The sequence below is a fragment of the Heterocephalus glaber genome, unplaced genomic scaffold (genome assembly GCF_053883595.1).
Source record: "Heterocephalus glaber isolate CG9 unplaced genomic scaffold, H.glaber_assembly_v1.0 deba00000122, whole genome shotgun sequence".
Lineage (NCBI taxonomy): Eukaryota > Metazoa > Chordata > Mammalia > Rodentia > Bathyergidae > Heterocephalus > Heterocephalus glaber.
This window is the reverse complement of record NW_028258138.1, coordinates 72,355,461-72,374,651: the sequence shown is the minus strand read 5'-3', so window position 1 is coordinate 72,374,651 and position 19,191 is coordinate 72,355,461. Positions and strand designations below refer to the sequence as shown.

Here is a 19,191-nt window from a genome sequence, read left to right as displayed (position 1 = left end):
CTGGGGATTTAACTCAGTGGTGCCCCTGCCTGCCTCGAAAGTGCAAGGTCCTGAGTTTGATCCCCCGGTACAAAAAAAAAAAAAAAAAAAAAGAATATATATTTAACTGACTTGAATAAGTACATCTTCTGCACTTTGCTAAAGGGATCTGTTTGATGGCTTGCACATGGCTTCAGTTTGACAGTTTCCAAGTCTTAGGCTTTTCTTCCCGCTTGTACTGGGTCTTATAAAGCTAGTCAAGACTCAATAAAGCTCCTTCAAATTTTGGAAGAGATCCCCTTTCCCATTGGCCAAGTAGCCTAAATGGGGACCCAAAAATGAAAGCATAGGAAGGGGGAGAAGATGACCAAGAAGAGAAGGCTAGGACTACAGCAAGGCCGGCGCAGGCCCTCAGTGGACATTGGCAGGGGCTGGGTGTGTTTGCGTGCGTGACTCAGAACCCGCTCCCTTTCTCCCGTGGTCTTCCCTCGCTTGGCCGCTCCTGCTCCCACTCGTTTCTTCCCGCTCTTCGCGACGCAGTTGGTTCATTCCGCCAGCCTCGCCTAGCGCAGGCTTGGGGCAAGCTGTTGTCGCCATGGATACCGTCTTCCGATTCACCTGTAAGTCGGAGCAGGTCTGTAGGCTCAGGCCACCAGGGAGGCGCATTTTTTCCCAGGGTCCACTACCCCCTTCAGCGCTGGCTCATTCCGAAGGAGGACTCCGCCGAAAGCTGGGGATCCTGCCTGGCCCCCACAGGGAAGCGTCGCCTCGGTGAAGTTGCCCTGCACAATAGACTCTGTGCCTGCCACTGTATTGGCTGTCAGAGTCCCCGGGGTCCCAGAGCTTCTGGGATCCCTGTGGGCCCTCTATCCCCTGGCCTTCGTAGACAAGCTCCTGGAGCTAGTTGCTACATTGCCTGGTGATATTCAGCCTGGGCCTGCTTTTAATGAACAACCATGGAACCCTGTGTTTCTTAACTGCTTTGTTGGGAATTGTTTCCTTTGCCGTTTTTTGTTTTTTTTTTCTTGGAGAACCATTCTTGCCCTGGAGAACCATTTTTGCTGTAAAGGATAGAGTATATGAAGTCACTGAACAGCAAATTTCTGAAAAAGTGAAGAATATTATGAAGGAAAATGCAGAACTTGTACAAAAACTGAGATATTATGAACAGGAATGTGTTCAAGAGACCAAGGAACAAACTACAATTCTCTCTGATGAAGCAATTAAATATAAACTCAAGATACTTGAAGAAACTAATAAAATTCTGGACAACACAGCTAAAAGTCTTCCTTTTATGTTAGAATCAGAACAGAATGTCAAAAATCAAGATTTGATACTGGAAAACAAGAAATCTATAGAGAAAGGATGTTATTTCAATGAATGGCGCAGAATCTCCAGAGGTTCAGATTGCCCTTAATGAAGCTAAGCTTAGTGAAGAGAAGGTAAAGTCTGAGTGCCACCAGTTTCAAGAAGAAAATGATAGGCTCAAGAAGAAGAAAGAGCAGCTGCAGCAGGAGATCTAAGACTAGAAGAAGTCATATGCTTAGTTCAGAGAGCAGATCAAATCCTTCCAGAAGTCTCAGAGATTTAGAAGTAGCACTTGCTCACAAGATGATACTATTAGTGCTTTGACCAGTTACATTACACAGTTGAATGGGTAAGTGTGGATCTGAGTCTGAAGGCCAAAATTAAAAAGGAATCAGATGAGTTAGCCAGTGGAGAAGTGGGAGATGACAGGAGTGAATAATCAAGTAAATGATGGATGTATCTCAGACACAAACTGCAATATCAGTAGTTAAAGAGGATTCAAAACTTTCACAAATTAAACTAAGAGGGTTTATAATCACTAAATGTAACCTGAAAGACCAAATAAAGAAATTAGGAGATGACTATGGCTCATTGCATTCTGCCAAAGCTTGGCTGGAAGAAGAGTGGCAGAACTTTGCAGCAGAAAGTGGAGATTCTGAATGAACTGTATCAGCAGGAAATAGATGACTGTAAAAGAAAGTGAGTCAAGAAGAATATGAACGACAGGAGAAAGAGCAGTGGGTGTCTGTTTTGGATCAGAAGGTGGTCCTCTCTGTAGAGGAAGGAAAAGTGTACAAGTGAAGAACTGAAGAAATGGAGAATAGAAAACAGCATTCATTCAAAAACCAGTTTGCTACACATGAGAAGAAAACTCATAATAACGCTCAAAGCTCAAGCTGCAGAGTGATAGCTGAAGAGAAAAGGGGAGCTGACAACCTGAGATGCAAATTATGGGAAATTACACCAAAGATGGCAATATGGCAAGATAAACCTATGATTGTAAAACCAAATGCCAAGAAGACCAAATACATAAAACCACCGCCAGTAGAGGCCCACTGAGCAAGAACAGCTCTTTTGCTTTGCTCCTGTGAATGACGGAGAGAATTCCCTGGCACCCACTGCAGATCCTCCTAGGTGACCCCTTTCTGCTGCTTTCAATCAGACATATGTCTAGAAGTGAGTTTGGGACAGTAGATGGGCCTTTACCACCTCCTCAATGGTCATCTAAGGTCTCTGTGAAACCCTCTGTCTCTAATCCAGGGTCCAGTCCAGCAACCCATGATGAACAACAGTTCCAGCAACTCTTCCCTGGCGAAGGTGATGGATGAGGGCAAGGTTAATATGGCTGCAAAAGGTTCCCCTTCTCCCCAGAGGTGCCACTCAAACTTCCCCTGTTTGAGGCCTTCTGCCACCACTTATTCCGTATGGGCCACAACTTCAGCTTTGCGAGTCTTTCAGGCCTCAGCTACTTCCTCCACCTCTTCCACCATTTGGTCCTGGTATGCCTCCACTACTAAGTTTAAGAGACTATGCACCAGGCATATCACCTGGAAAAGGAGACCTGCCTCTCTCTCGACCCTTGGAAGTCTTGACCAGGACACTCACCATTTAGACCTCTATGCTTGTTTGGTCCAAGAGAATATTTTATTTCTGGTTCCCAGTTACCACTGCCACATCCTGGGCTCCACCATTGCCTGGTGCAGGAGACTTACTGCCTTCAGGACCCAGAGACAAGGCTCTACCTGCCTCCCCAATCAGTGGCCATGATTGTGCACAGGCTTTGAAACAGAGCCCGTAACTTTGAACTCTGACATTTACTCAGAGAGAAAGTGGACTGTGTACTATTCATTATGATAAAGTTTTTCATTGGCTTTAAAATCGAAAAGTTTAAATATTATGTTTTTAGTGCTAAGCTGCCTTGGGCCATGTGCATTTTTAAATTTTTTTTTTTTGGATACCAGGAATCAAACTCAGGACTTTGTGCTTTGCCAGGCAGGCACAGTGCCAGTGCTGCTGAGCTACATCCCCAGTTCTAGGCCATGTGCATTTTTCAGCCAAACAATTTAAAAATATTTTCTCTCTAAAGATTGCCTCTTTAGCTAGTGTCCTTCCAGCTTTGTTCAATAAAGAATGCTTGTGTTTTATGTAGCATATATAATCAATTTAGAATATCATTAAAAATAAACATGTTCTATGGAAATGCTTTAATGACATGTATTATCCTATTTTCAGTGTGTACCGATTGAAAACAGCAGTGGTGTTTTTATAGGCTTAGCTCCACCGCCACCATACCTGGTCCCAAAGACTGTTACATAAAAATGTTTACTCAAGATCATAAACTTTATCTCCTCTTGCTGGAGTCCTTTGTAATAATAATTAATAAAGTTTTGTTTATTAATAAACTGAATAACTGGGTTTGTGTCAGTATCTCTTGATCATGCATGCAGCACTGAAGATGCAGAGCCTTCCAAATTCCTTCAGGGCTTATCAGTGATTTAAATTTTTTTCTTCTTTTTTTTTGGTACTGGGGATTGAACTCGGGACCTTGTGCTTGTGAGGCAGGCGCCGGAACCACTAAATCCCCGGCCCATAATTTTTTTTTCTTTTTAATATGTGCATAATGATTATACTTTACAGAGTATGTTGTGGTAATACATGTATACAATGTGTAATGATTAAATCAGGATAATTAGCGTTTTTCATCTCTATGTAATTTCTTTGTGTTTGAAGACTCCTCTCTTCTAGTTCTTCATAAAATATATAATAGGTTGCTACATACTATTCAAAGCTTTGATAGAATTTATCAAATTTATCAATGATAGAACTTCCTATAGTTCTCTTGTTCTATAGAGACCTATAGTTCTCTTGTTCTATAGAGACCTATAGTTCCCTAAGTTCTCTCTAAAATTTTTGCTGTCTTCAGTAGATGGAGAATGACTCCAAATAAATGCCTGGGAATACATGAAATGAAATGCGAGAGAAAGTGCATTGTATGGAAAAATCTAAATGAATACTGAGGATATGAAACTAATATATTTTCTTGTGTGGTATAAAATATATAATTAAAATGAATGAAAATAATAACAAAGTATATGTAATCACAGTGTTCTACAATCTAAGCATTGCCAGAGTAATTATGTATATTTACTATAAGTTCAGGATGCATGTAATAATCCCAAGGGTAATCACTAATTGAAAATTAAGGTATGTATAACAGAAAAAGCTAATAGGAAGGGAATGAAACAAAAATAATTGATTAATCAAAAAGAAATCTTAAAAGGAAATCAAAGGAGTTATAAAAGAGATTAGTTAGTCTCAACAAATTTCATAAGACTTAATTTCCTTCAGAATATATTCTCTGACCACAATGGAACTAAGATAGACATCAGTAACAAAAGGATAGTGTAAAATATCTTCAAATGCTTGGAAACTAAGCAATGCACTTCCAAATAACCATAGATGAAAGAAGAAATCACAAAAAATTAGAAATCATTTTACAATGGGTTATTATGAAAATAAAACTAATTATAATGGATTATAATGAAACTAACAGGATCCTACAGTTGAGTAAAGCAAATAAACTATACTATGCCATAAGGTAGAAGATGATGAATGTATTCACTAAATAACAAATAGGTCATTACTGAGGTTGAAAGGTGGGGACATTCATGTGTACCCTAGAGAGATCATGAAGGCCTCATAAAATTGATGAAGCTTGAATGGAATTTTAAAGAAAACCCTATGATGCAAATGTGAAACTGTAGGATAAATATGTGGGGTAAAGGACTTGTAGGTTACAAGATAAATTATGATTAGAGGAAAATTAATAGTTTTAAAAATATAGCTTAATTACATCCATTAAAAAGAATAAAGATTGAAAAATCAATGATATAAATAGTCATCTCAAGAAATCACAAAGAGAGTCCAGGGATGGTGGTGCATGCCTGTAATCCCAGCACTCAGGAGGCAGAGGCAGGAGGATCGCCAAGAACTCAAGGCTAGCCTGAGCTACATAGTGAGTTCAGCGCCAGCCTGAACTGCAAAGCGAGACTCTGTCTCAAAAAACAAAAAACAAGACAAATCAAAAAACTCAAATGGAGAAAGAAGAAAATAAAAAATGATGTTCAAGATTTGGAAGACTTCATACTGGAAAAGATACCAAATTGAACTTCAGATGCAATACAATCCTGATTGAAATCTCAACAGATCTGTGTGTATACATGGTTGTGTGGAGGTATTCAAGCTGACAAAGGCCAATGGCTCTAGATATGTAGGTAGGTAAGTCAAAGTCATATAGAGCGCTGCTGACCTTGTTAAGGAGTGGTAAGTTTATACTTAAAGTAAATAGGGAAGAAGGAAGGGCTTTTAACAGAAGAGCAATATGATTTGCATTTTTAAAAAGATCATATTGAGCAGTGCACACCTGTAATCCTAGCACTCAGGAGGCTGAGGCAGGTGGATTGCTGCAAGTTTGAGACTAGCTTGGGCTACATAGTGAGTTCACGTCCAACCTGGACTATACAGTGAGACCTTGTCTCAAACAAACAAGCAAAAAAACCAGCAATGTTACTTGATTGTTTTGAACTCTTTTTCTGGTTATAACCAAGTTTTCACAATGCTCTACTATGAAAAGTTTCATTTTGGGGGGGAGGGAGTTTACCAGAAGTTTTTATTTTTAAATAATAAATCATCTAACAATTTCATTGGGTCCTTCTTTGATATTGTGAAATGTAAAAAACTGCCAAAAAAACCAAACAAACAAAAAACCTGTGACCTAGACATCTGAGTCCTTCATTTCTATAGATTCTGTATTTCAGGAAAGATATTTTTATGTAGATTAGAAAATCATTATTATTATTATTATTATTATTTTGGGGGTGTTTTTTGAGACAGGGTCTTGCTATATAGTTCAGGCTGTCCTTGAACTCACTATGTAGGCCAGGCTGGCCTCAAACTCCAGGAAATCCTCCTGCTTCAGCCTCCAGAGTGCTGGATAGGCATGTGCTACCACACCTGGCAAGAAAATTATAATTATATTCATGGCTTTTCAATTTAAAGGAATTTTATTTTACTTCAGAAGGAATTTTTAAAAATCAAAATATTGTTAAATTTAGTATGTTTCTGCAATATTTTTGATAAAATAATTTTATTTAATCACAGCTTTAAATATAATGTCACAAAAATCCTGGAGCTATGGATTTAGCTTATTTAGACTATGGGAATTCTCTACCACTTAAGTTAGTCAGGAAGGTCAATTTTCATTTCCCACTATCCATGTAAGACCTATTTTCTGTCAGAAAAAGTCTAGTTCTATTTTCCATTTTCAATAAGCATGTTATTAAGTACTTTAGAGAATATGTTGTTTTAAAAGACAAAAATAATAAAACACATCTTGTAAAGTATTTACTAAAATTATTCAGGATTAAATTAATATAGACCTAATGAATTTATACACTTATTGCATAATAAATTTGTATAATACTAAATTTAAAAAAAGATCATATTGCCAACATGTAAGGAAAAATTGATTAAGCATAAAAGGCTTTGTAATAATCTGGAGACATGATGGTAACCACTTTTACTGTTGTAATGGCAATGGGACAGAAAAGAGTGGAGAGATTTGAAACCTACTTAGACTTTTTGAGAGTTTGAATATGAACAAGCTGGCAGAGGTGGAGTCATGGATAATGCTTATGTTCCTAATTTGGAAAATGAGTAGTGTTGAATTTTGAGCCACATGACCATAGTCTTGTGACTTTCTCCTACAATTTCATGCAGCCCAGGAAGAATAGAAGTAATGACTAGATTTGTGCAGTGGTTGAGGGAAGGTCTGGAAGGCCAAATATTCTGGGATGTAGCAAATGCCTAGCTAAAATAATTGAGCATGAGGCCCAGGCTAGTTTCAAGGCAAATGAAACCAGACCAGAATGTAATTTGAGAGAACTGAGATGTATTAATGGAAAGTTACAATGAAGAAGGACAGTGAGATTAATGGAGGGGAGCACAAAGATACAGAAATACAGAAGATTAAGTATTTCCAAAATAGAGAATTTGAGAGTAGCATCTTTGAAAGGATATTTACATTTGTGGCAAAGCTTGGTCTGAGGATGACTGAATTACCCTTGGTAAAATGGAGGTCATTGGACTTAAAAGAGGCCAGAGAATTGTGAACACTGGGTTAATGGTTTTTGTCTATGGATGACAAAGACTCCAAAAGTGATTGCAGAAGATAAGACATAAAAAGTATTGAGAGCCAAATACTACAGTCAGGCAAACACAATCTTCTGAAAAAAACTTTTGGAAGATTGAAAAAGATCTGAGTTCATTGATAGTAAGAAGTGTGTTTCATTCATCTTTGTGTCTTTTTTTGTACACAGCATATCTGAAACATAGCTCAACAAATAGTTACTAACTGAACTGACTTTGTTGCCCCTTTTCCCTCAGAAATTCATACTTGCTATGCTAGGTGGCTATTTCAAATTGAGAGATCAAGGGATAAGGAGGTAACCTAAAAAGTAGTGACAAGAACAGCCAACAAAGAAGATCAGAGGAAAGAACATCCCAGGTAGGGAAAAGACCATGTCCAGGAACAAGTGTGGCATGTTTGAGAAGCAAAGATGGCCAATGTTGTATCTTAGTAGTCATGTGAACACAGAATAGTAATGATTAGTTTAGGCAAAACCTAGATCATGTACAGCGTTACAGATAGGTTAAGTTACTTGAATGTTACTCTAATTGAGATGAGAAATTATGGAGAGTGGTAGTTAAGAAATGGATTAAAATTGGATCTGTTTACTTGGATCTATTGCATTAACATTATTAAACTTTTCCAATCTTATTTCTCATTACTACTTTTCACATAAATCAATCTACTTATCACTTCCCCAATAACACTCATGTTTTCCTGTCCATCTCTTCATTGTTTGTGAAGGACTCTCTACCTGGAATGATTTCTTGTCCTTTGATTCATGTCCAAACTTTAGTCACCTTCAAGGTCAACCTAAAATGGTATGTACTCCACAAGTCCTTTCCAAATTCCCATGGCCAGAAATAATCTCTCATTGTTACAAACTTATACAACATTGGGAAAATTCATTTGGCCCATTAAATGGGATTAAAACAATGCTGTGAAAAGTAAGATGTTAAACAAGTAAAAGGCCAGGATTTAGCTCAGTGGTGCCACCTCCTGCCTCAAAACCACAAGTTCCTGAGTTTGATCCCTGGTACCAAAAACAAACAAACAAAAATACCCCAAACCAAGTAAAACTATTGTTACTATTTAAATGATATGTATATACATATCTTATTCTTCGTGAGACAATTTGTAATCATGTATTTATCCCACAATTCTTGACACAATGCTGAGAGAAAGAGAGACAGAGACAGAGACAGAGACATAGAGAATTAAAATGAATTGAATTAAATTTTGGAGCAAAAAGGAATTACAGTTAAACTTGAATAGAAATTACCATAACCCATGAAGAGGAGGGGAAAAACTTTAAAAAAGAAAAAAATTGAGATGCATTGTATACATGTACCAATTCCCTACAATGAATGTAACCATTATATACTGCAAAACATTTACTAATAAAAATTTTTAAAAAGAAATTATCATAACCCACATTTGCTAACAGCAACAAGTGCTTCTTTTAGTTCAAAGATTACTTTTTCATGTTGGTTTTTATCTATTTATAATAAAGAATGTGTCATTTATATTAAACCACACTCTCCTGAGTTTCCTCACATTTCATAGGTCACTCATGTCATTGTCTTTACATCCCCCTCTTCCCTCAGACCCCAGGACTCAGTTCTTCAACCATTTCACTAGATACAGTCACTTCCTATGAAATTTTGTCCAAATTCATGGCTTTAAATATTATTTATATGCTGATGGCTCTTAGTTTATATTTTTAGTACTAACCTCTTACCTAAACATCAGATTCATATATGAAACTGCCAGTTTAATGTTTCCAGTTGTATACCATTGGCATCTGAAACTCAATATGCTCAAAATAAAATGCTTACTTCATACTCTAAACCTACCTTTACTCTAGCTTTTTTATTTCAATAAGATTGCACTGTGATTCAACTTCACTATTCATGTATAAATCTAAAAATTAGCCTTGGTTTATTTCTTTCAAGCTGCATATCCCAACTACATTCAAATCATTTCAGCTTCAAGTGAAATTTCAAGTCAAACTATTTCTTTCTAACTCCACTGCTAGTATCTTATCCAAGCCATGATCATCTTTTGCTTGAACTATTGCAAAAGTTTCCTACCTGGATTCCTGCCCCTACTCCTTTTTGTTTTTAGATAATTCTCGACTCAGCCGCCAGACTAATCTTAACTAGAGAACCAGATTATGCCATTCCCATGACCTAAATCTCTACTTGTTTCACATCTCACTTGGAATAACCTCAAAATATCCTATCATGATCACAAGGCCCCCATATGATCTGATCCTTACCTTCCCCTTCATCTTTTATTTCTGTGCACTGTACTCTTGTTACACTGTCTCTATTGCTCTTCCTCATTACACCATTACTTCCTCAAAGCCTTTTGACTCTCCAGGGTCTCCACAGTCAATTAAGATAAACAGGGTAAGCTTGAAGACAGACATAGCAGAATATTTATCTTCATTTCTCCAACAGTTAACTCAATGAATGGAACTCACAGATGGATATGGATAAGTAAGAGCTTTCTTTAAAAACTTTCAGGTAAGCTTACACTGTGATGTAGTTTTCATAAACATCTAATGTTACCTTACTTGTTTTGACAGAGTGCTTTGTTTAGAGAATGGCAAGTGCTAGCTCTTCCAGTCAGACAACTTCTGGAATGTTGCATTTGGCTCCAGGTATTGCATATTAAGATACCTGAATCTTAATTACTGCATTTCAGGTAAAGCATAGTTATTTAAAAGAGAGAAACCAGTACGGAGAAAGAAAAGAGCTGTGCCTTGTGAGGAACTATGACAGGAATAAAGAATCTTTAGCTTGATGAATACTACAGGAATTCATGCTAAAGGAAAGCTCTTCCCAAATAGCTGTAAATCTGCCATCTGAAAGAGAATGTTATGCTTGTTCTTGTTTGCTATAAAGGAAAGAACCAATAGCAGGAAGTTTCAGAGAAGAAGTTGTTAGTTCAGCATAAGGAAGATTGCCCAACAGGTCTGTGGAAACCAGTGTTCCATAGGACACTATAGCACATTACATCCACTACTATGCCCAGCTCTCAGTGGTAGATATTTTAATAGTTCTTTCTCAACAAGTGATAGAACAAGGATATTTGAAACAAGCAAAAACAAAGTACTTTTAATGCAGGCTATCTCAGAGTCATTAATATGCAAACATTGTGAAGATGATAATATGCCTCATTTCTCAAACTTATTTGTCCATTGACACTTTTATTCACAGAACAGTGTTAACATCTCTTGAAATAAAATTTATAAAAGAGTGTGGGTTAAGATGGTTAAAAATGAACAGGCTGTATTCTAAATAAGTAGGGATAGGTCTATATCAAGTTATCTGGGAAAACTGGATTGTGCTGCTGGTACTTCTGTTCTTCTGAAATCTTGGTCATTAAAATGGAATGATGTAGAGCGTGGGGAACTAGAGAATGGCAGATGCAAGCTCTTCTAGTCACATAACTTCTAGAATGTTGCATTTGGCCCCAGGTATCACATATTAAGACACCTTAATCTTAATTGATGCATTTTAGTTAAGAATAGTTACTTAGAAGAGGGGAACCAGTATGGTGAAAGGAAAGACCTGTGCCTTGTAAGGAACTATGACAGGAACTAAGAATCAAATTTGCTTACCCATTATATTATGAACATTGTGAGATCAATACTGTTTTAGATGAAACTGGAATAAAAAGCATGGAAACAAAGCTTTCTAGTACAGAGATTCTGAACTTTTCCCTCTGGTGACAGAGTTCACAGTCATAATATTCCCCAGGTCTGTGCCCTGATTCATTCACTGTGGGCAAGGTAAGCTTCTCAACTTTTTCATACATACACACACAAGCATGCTCTACTCCCACCACATACAGATTTTTATAAGATCTTCATGCAAAACCATGCCCTTTTATCGAGTATCACCACTAGAACTTCAAACCTAGAGCATTAATATTAGGCCTTTTTGAATAGATAGAAAATTTCCAAGACTAAAAGAAGAAATAGTATTTCAAAATTATGAGAAAAATAAACCAGGAAAGACTTCAAAACAAAGCTATTACTTTGCAGCTAAATGGAAAAATTAATAAAGAAAGTTGCACTTATTAAAACAATGTTACTGATGATTTGCTTCAATAAGCAAGACAAGATATAATAAGAAAAGCAGTCCCAGCAATGCTGAAAAGATTAGGTTGCAAAATTATATTTACTGTCTGTACAGCTATCTACAGAAGGGAATAATCCATGTTTCTATTTTCCATTTTTGCCCCTAAACCAGCACCCTCAAATGGCAGGGACCTGTGAAGGAATCACGCATAACTCTGTATACCCACAAAGATTTATCTTAACTATACATTTGTATATTTGTGGCCATTTGAGACACCAGGCCAGCTTGAACTACACTACATGGGATTTACTGAGTTCGCTAATAAATGGGAAGACATAGAGTGTAGATGTCTTGATTAAAGATGTCTAGAAACCCCAGTCCTCAAGTTACCTCTCTCATATGAGAAAGGTGGAGGAGATCAACTCAGATAAGATGCTACCTTTCTCTACTAACCCATTAGGAGAGACAAATGCTTGCAGATGAGTAATGGCCAAGACCTTGGCCAGTAATTAGGATCAGCCCAGGGGATCATCAGAGCTTTGTATTCTTGGTCTCTAGGTTGACCATGTTTCCTTGCATGTGAAGATTCTGCTTATCTTCTGACCCATGAATCTCCTTTGACTTTACAGGAACATAGTAGTAGCTCATGATGGAGAAGATCAGGCAAACGACCAGCAAAAGAAGGGAAAACAAAATGAATTCAGCCCACTGCAGGAAGAAAAAAACATAAAAGAATATAGTGAAAACTCAAACAAAAGGGATCTTTATAGGGCAAGTACTGGGGAGCAGATTAACTGAGGGAGCATCAGTTTAGACAGACTTCTTGGAAGAACACGTGTGGTGGAATGACTAATGGTCAACTTGTAACACCCAGCTGAACTGAATCAGTGTGGTCTGGGTGTGGAGGATCCACCTGAGGATTGCTGTCAATAGTCATAAAAAGAGAACTGGAGGGGAAGATAGTGGCCTATTGATTTTCTAGGAGAAGCTTGTTGTGGATGGTTTTCCTGATGGGAACTAGGCTGTTCTCACTGGAGGAGGAGCTCAGGGTCTTGCTGTTTTGGTCAGGGGAGCTCATGTTTCCATGAGCATTACTTCCTGGCTCCAGTGTGGATCCCTCAGCTTGGTGACATAAAGCCTTCATCTCACCGGTGTAGGTTTTCTGGCTTCTGCCACTGGCCTTTTGGCCTTCCAGGAACAGATCCTCAATATGGACAAGCATGAGACATTGCCATGGGCTCTAGGCCACTGGATGGACTCATGGAGGACACTGCCTTGGACTCTAAGCCTTTAGCTGGACTTGTGTGAGAAATTTCTGGGAGCCAGGCCCTCAGCTGGATCCTTTGGGCCTCTAGTGTGTGGTTAATCTCTCTTGTGTTCCTTTGCATTTGACTTTTTGGGTAATCATTATAAAATAATCCTATAAATTATGTGTCCTGTATTTAATGTATTCCCTTGCCAAAACTCTGACTACAACAACTGGGTTCACTGGCCTTTCCTTACAGTCTTTATAGTGGTCATTGTTGTCATCTACATATGTCTATTTCCTGTTAAAGTCTGTGTATGTAACCCATTCACATCATAGCACTGAGTGGGGAATAACAGCTACAGAGAGATGAGGACAAGGATAAAAGGAAGTTGGAGGAAAATCTCTGGGTAGACATACACTCCTGTTTTCCTCAGATCCATACCTGTACCAGGCCACTGAACTGTGCAACAACAAGCACAATGATATTCCCAAATGCAACTGTCAACAACCAGGCCGCCTGGAGCACAGATTTCATGCTAGATGGAGCCTAGGGAGGACACACATTTGTAAGTAAACAAACTAACTACACCACTCTCCTGCCCCATGAGCCTATGCAGGCAACTTCTCCCACAGACTCTTTCAGATTTGAATTTCCTCCACTAAGTTCAGCTATCACATTGATTTGGAGGATGGCAATAGTGTTAAAGGTAAGAATAAAATAGAGAATTTAATTAAATATTATAATTCATTATATCATATCATCTTTATTGTAATCTTAACATATAAGTTCTATTAGTATTACTAAAATATAGGAAAAGAAAAATAGCATAAAGCAAAGAAAGATAACAGTAGCAAGATGATAATTTACTTGTGCAAGGTTATACAATAGGTCATGCAGCCAAAATTTGAACTTGGATAGTCTAACTCCACAGGCCTTAGACTTCATTTTTAAGTGTCCTTTCCCAGAACCCAATCAGCACAGACTCCTATGCTGCACTGTTGTGATCCTGGGAGCCAAAATGAGTATTCAGGGTCATATACAAGGAACCCAAGGCCAAAAGAGATGGAGGTCTAGGTGGGGATCACAACATATTTGAGACTGTGCCAGAATTAAAATCCACTATCTTTCAAGCAGTGTCTCCTCTTCCACTTCCACTTGAAAAATCTTACCTGAGAATAAGAAAACTCAAGTCCTGTAACAGAGAACATGACCTCTGCAGCTGTAACTAGGGCATACTGTGGTAGTTGCCATGCAATGGACATTCGATTGGCTAGTGTGTCCTCTGTCTTCCAGGCCTGAAGACCTTTGTTGGTGATCTTATTGAAAGAAAAAGGAAATGAGATTTGTCTGCAGTCTCAGAAAAATACTAATGATAGTATTCTACAGACCTATATCCATCCCATTTTTTAATTTTTATCCGTGTGCTACCTTCAAAAGGCTGAAGGTTCTACATAATGCCAGCACTTTTTGAAATTTCTTTTGATGATACAATACTTACTTACCTGACTTCAGTTAGTTAGATTAAAAGTCCTTGAGATCAAAAGTCTTTCAAGTCCAAATCCCCTTGATTTTGACTCAAAAGGCCATTTGAGTTCAAAATCATAAGGTAAAGCCATTCTGTTATGCTTTAGTTGAGAGTGTGAACAAAATCTAGGAATCTGTTTGTGCTTTCTCATCATAAAAGACTATGACCAGAGCTTCTAAGTCAAGGAAATTAAACTGAATGGGATTAAAAAGGACTATGGTGAACTGGATACCACAAGTCCTATCTCAAGGGCACCACAGCCACTACAAAGGGCCCAGAGCCACTACACCAGCCAGTTGACATAGCAATATCTGTTATGGAATCTTCAGACTTTTTCAAGAAATTTTAGTAATCCAAATTCTTAGGTAAAATATCTTGCATATGAATATTGGCAATAAATTCTTTTATTATTGTTGTCAACACCATGCAGGTCAAACAAGACAGGGCTATGGATGAAACTGGGTGCTGAGATCTCCAACTTATGACTTCTACTCTAGCTGCCTATTAGAACTTGGTATTCAGAATTATCTATGGGTTCTATTTTAAGCAGATGAGAGAGGCCAAATGTAAAATGACATAACACCAAGAATGCCACTGTCGCAGGCTAATTGTGTCCCTCAAAACTCATGTGCTAAAGTTCTAACATCTATTACCCTATTTGAAAATAGGGTTGTTGTGGATGGAATTAGTCAAGTTAAAATGAGGTTTTAGGATGGGCCTAATCCAGCATGACAGGTATCCTTATATTAAAATGGGTGCAATTTTGACAGAAACAGCCATATGAGGAAAATACCATGTGCAGATAAAAGCAGACACTGAGGTGATTAAACTACACAAGAAATACTAAATTTCTGGCAAGCCACTAGAAGCCATGCAAGAGGCACGGAACAAACTCTACAATAGCCCTCAGAAGAAACCAACCCTACAAACATCTTATCTCAGACTTCTAGCTTTCATAGCTATGAGACAATAAATTTCTATTTGCAAGCCACTCATCTTGTGGTATTTTTTATAGCAGCCCTAGAAGGTTAACAAGCAGGGCTGGGGATGTGGTTCAGAGGGTCAGTGGCACAGTGCTTGCCTAGCAAAGGCAACTGAGAGGTCCTAAGTACGATCCCTGGTCACCCCCCCATCAAAAAAAGAAGGTTAGCAAGCTTATGCTGGTTTAATATCTGAAATTAAATGTTATGCACCATATCAATAGGATAAAATACAAAAAACCCCTCAAAAACACCTGTTCTAAATAAATGCAGAAAAAGTATTTAGCAAAATTCAACCTCATTTATGGTAAAAATAAACAAGGAGGAAGAAATCAATAAAACTTCAAAAGAGGGGCCCGGAGATTTAGCTCAGTGGTTCCAGTGCCTGCCTCACGAGCGCAAGGATCTGAGTTTGATCCCCTGTACCAAAAATAAATAAATAAATAAATAAAATAAAACTTCAAAAGAAAAAAACTAGAACTATAAGGGAACTTCCTCAATCTGATAAAAGTATCTATGAAAAACTGATAGCTACCCTTCTTAACAATAAAAGACAAATGTTCCCCCTACCTCAAAGGATGTCTGCTTTCACCACTTCTATTCAATATTGTACCAGAGCAATTAGGCAAGGAAAAAAAATACAAGGTATCCAGACTGAAAGGAAAATAAAGCTGTTTCTATTTGCAGATGACACGATCTTTTATGTAGAAAGTCTAAGTGATCCACTAAGAATGTGTTAAAATTAATAAATGAGTTCAGTAAGGTTCTAGGATATATACAAAGATTAATACACCAAACCAATCATATTTCTCTAACTTCCAAAAAAAAATCTGAAATAAAATTAAGAATATTTTATTAACAATAACTTCAAAAATAATAAAATACTTAGAAGTAAATTTAACAAAAATAAAAGTTACACTGAAAACTACAAAACATTCCTGGAAAAAAATAAATGGAAAGATAGAAACTTAATATTTTTAAGATGGTAAAACTCCCCAAAATGATCTTTAGATTCAGTGTAATCCCTATTAAAATTCCAACTGGCTTCTGATCCTAAGGTGATTATAAAATTCATGTGGAAATTTGTGAAACCAAGAATAACTAAACCAGTCTTGGAAAAGAAAAACAAGGTTGGAAACTCACCCTTTCTAAATTCAGGTACTCCAAAGCAACAGGAAATAAAATAGTATGATACTGGCACAAGATAGACATGTAGATCAAGGGGATAGAATTGAGAGACCAGAAATAAGACCTCACATTTATAGTTAATTGATTTTTGACAAGAGTATCAGGACTATGTAATGGGAGAAAGAACAGTCCTTTGATACATATGCTGGGACAACTGGATATACATACTCAAAAGAATGAAGATGTTCCCTTAGCTCACATTATATGTAAAATTTTACTCAAAATGAATTAAAGATCTAAATTTAAGGTCTAAAACTATAAAATTCTTAGAGGAAACTATAGGCATGAATCCTTGCAAACTTAGATTAGGCTATGGCTTCTTTAGATGTGATAGTAAAACCACAATCAACCTAAGAAAAAGTAGATAAACTGAACTTAATCAAAATTTAAAACTTTTTTGTATTTCAATAGACAACATCAAGACAGTTAAATGTCAACCCATCTATTAAATGGGAGAATTTACAAATTATATATCCAATAACAGACATATCTAAAATATATAACGAAGACTTACAACCCAATTAAAAAAAGGCAAATAACCCAATTAGAAATTGGGCAAAGGACCTGAATTTCTCCAGAGTAGACATACTAATAGCCAAAAAGTACATGAAAAGATGCTCAATATCATTAGTCATTAGGGAAATGCAAATAGTAACCATAAAGAAATACCATTTCACACCCACTGAAATGGCTATACTCAGAAAGGAAACAAGTGTTGGAAACATGTACATTTTTGGTCAGAATGTAAAATAGTGTAGTCACTTTAGAAAAGTGTGATACTTCTGCAAATGGTTAAACAGTTACTATATGGCCCAGAAATTCCATTCCTAGGTATATACCAGAAAGAAATGAAAATATATATTCACATAAAAACATGTATATAAAGATTTATAACAGCATTATTTACAGGAGTCAAAAGTGGAAACAATAGGGCTGGGGATTTGGCTCAGTGGTTCCGCCATCTGCCTCGCAAGCGCAAGGTCTTGAGTTTGATTCCTGGTACCAAAAAAAAAAGTGGAAACAATAGAAATATACATCTACTGATGAATGAATAAATAAAATGTGTTATATCTTATACAATGGAAAGTTATTTGGCAATAAAAAGAAATGAAGTAATGGTGCATGTGACTTCATGACTGGCCCTTGAAAATCATGTTACACAAAAGAAGCCAGACACAAAAGGCCACATGTTATATGATTCCATTTAGCTGATTAAATTTCCAAGGAGCTAGGAGACCTACATCTGGAGAGAGCCAAGAAGACATAAATAATTTTATATAATAATCGTTGGTTTCTTAGAGTCATAATGAGACTGGAACAAACTATGTGAGCACATAGTGATGGCTCAAGACAAATTGTGTCTCTCATTCCCCAATACTCTTTGCCTGCTGCTGATGCCTGCCTCTTTTCATTCTCCATATAGAGTGGGCTTTCTAAAGTCACTGTAGGAACCTATTATCTTACAAGAGAAATAACTGGCAATCCTGTCTTGCCACAGAGTCCTTGCCTTTTATCTCTGTCAAAAGGATTCCACGTGTGTGTGTGTGTGTGTGTGTGTGTGTGTGTGTGTGAGAATGTGTAGAGAGAGAGAGAGAAAAAAAAAGAGAGAAAGAAAGAGACAGACCAGACAGACGAAGGGGAGGAGAGGTGGTTGGGAGCTACTTACATTAGTAATAACAAGCACATAGGATGCACCAAAGTCTAGTAGACCCAGATTCAGAGAAAAGTCTTTATCTTCTGTTTTACAAGGTACTGCAGGATATCTGAGACAGAATGAGTTTAGATTAGAATAAGCAGCACAGCTTACAAAATACTCCCATCTCCAAGGGAGATGTTATCAATTGTACTGATGGTGAGGGAAGCAAGACAACCACCATTTCTCTTTGAAGAGAAATGCTTTTAGAAGGAAGTTATTTTTATGCTAGGTTTCTGCTCTTTGTTGCCTGTCAGATGTTTGCTGTTGTTATTGATTGTTGTTTTTATCCTAAACCTGAATAAAGATGGCACAAATCACCTTCTTTTGTGGGATTTCAGGCCCAGGTAAGTTTTTCTCAAGTAAATCTTATGACTTAGTGGAACAGCATAACACAGTAAATTCTAAGTAATAAAGTACCTTTGGAGGTACCAAAGAGTAGGAGCCAGAACCCATAATAAACTGCGAACCTCACAGGGATGGGCCATCTTAACCACACAGGATGGCTATCCAATTACTATTATGATGCACCAGAATAGGAAAACTTATAGACACAAAGAGCTCAATATAGCTGTGCATAAAAAAGGCAAGACTAAGGGAAGGCTATCAGAATTTAAAAGAAGCAGGAATTTGTCTATACTCAAAATTTATATACCTATATACAAAGACAGCATTTTTAAAACAATTAAAGTAAACAAAGTAAAATGTCCACAGGGGCAATGCTCTTACTCTCCTCTTGGGACAGTTCTGTAAGCAGACACACCGTAGTTTTTATGAACAGTGAAGGGGCCATCTGTACCCAGGGAGATGTTCACATCTTTGTGCAAAGTATTAATAAATCTGAGGGTAGAGAAATTAGTTAAATATCAGATAAACACACCCAAAAGAGACACCTGATAAAAGTGGGAGTTGATCTCATGCTAGGTAAGTGTTCTACCCCTAAATCTCCAAATCCTCCTCCTTTTTTTGCATGAAGGATTAAACTCA

The 19,191-nt window shown here is 37.3% G+C and overlaps 1 protein-coding gene and 1 pseudogene across 1 annotated transcript in view; one reads left to right on the top strand and one right to left on the bottom strand.

Moving 5' to 3' along the window:
- The window catches only part of Slc15a2 (solute carrier family 15 member 2), a 66,529-nt gene that overhangs the window by 13,207 nt on the left and 34,131 nt on the right, over positions 1-19,191 (bottom strand). Inside the window, exons 18-22 of the mRNA XM_004873587.3 lie at positions 18,934-19,044; positions 18,178-18,274; positions 13,988-14,134; positions 13,260-13,364; positions 112-12,276 (exon numbers count right to left, since the gene is read on the bottom strand). Coding sequence (XP_004873644.1) covers positions 12,100-12,276; positions 13,260-13,364; positions 13,988-14,134; positions 18,178-18,274; positions 18,934-19,044 — 637 coding nt within the window. The 3' untranslated portion in view covers positions 112-12,099. The remainder of the gene's footprint in view (positions 1-111; positions 12,277-13,259; positions 13,365-13,987; positions 14,135-18,177; positions 18,275-18,933; positions 19,045-19,191) is intronic.
- LOC110347307 (transport and Golgi organization protein 1 homolog pseudogene) lies at positions 343-3,085 on the top strand (annotated as a pseudogene).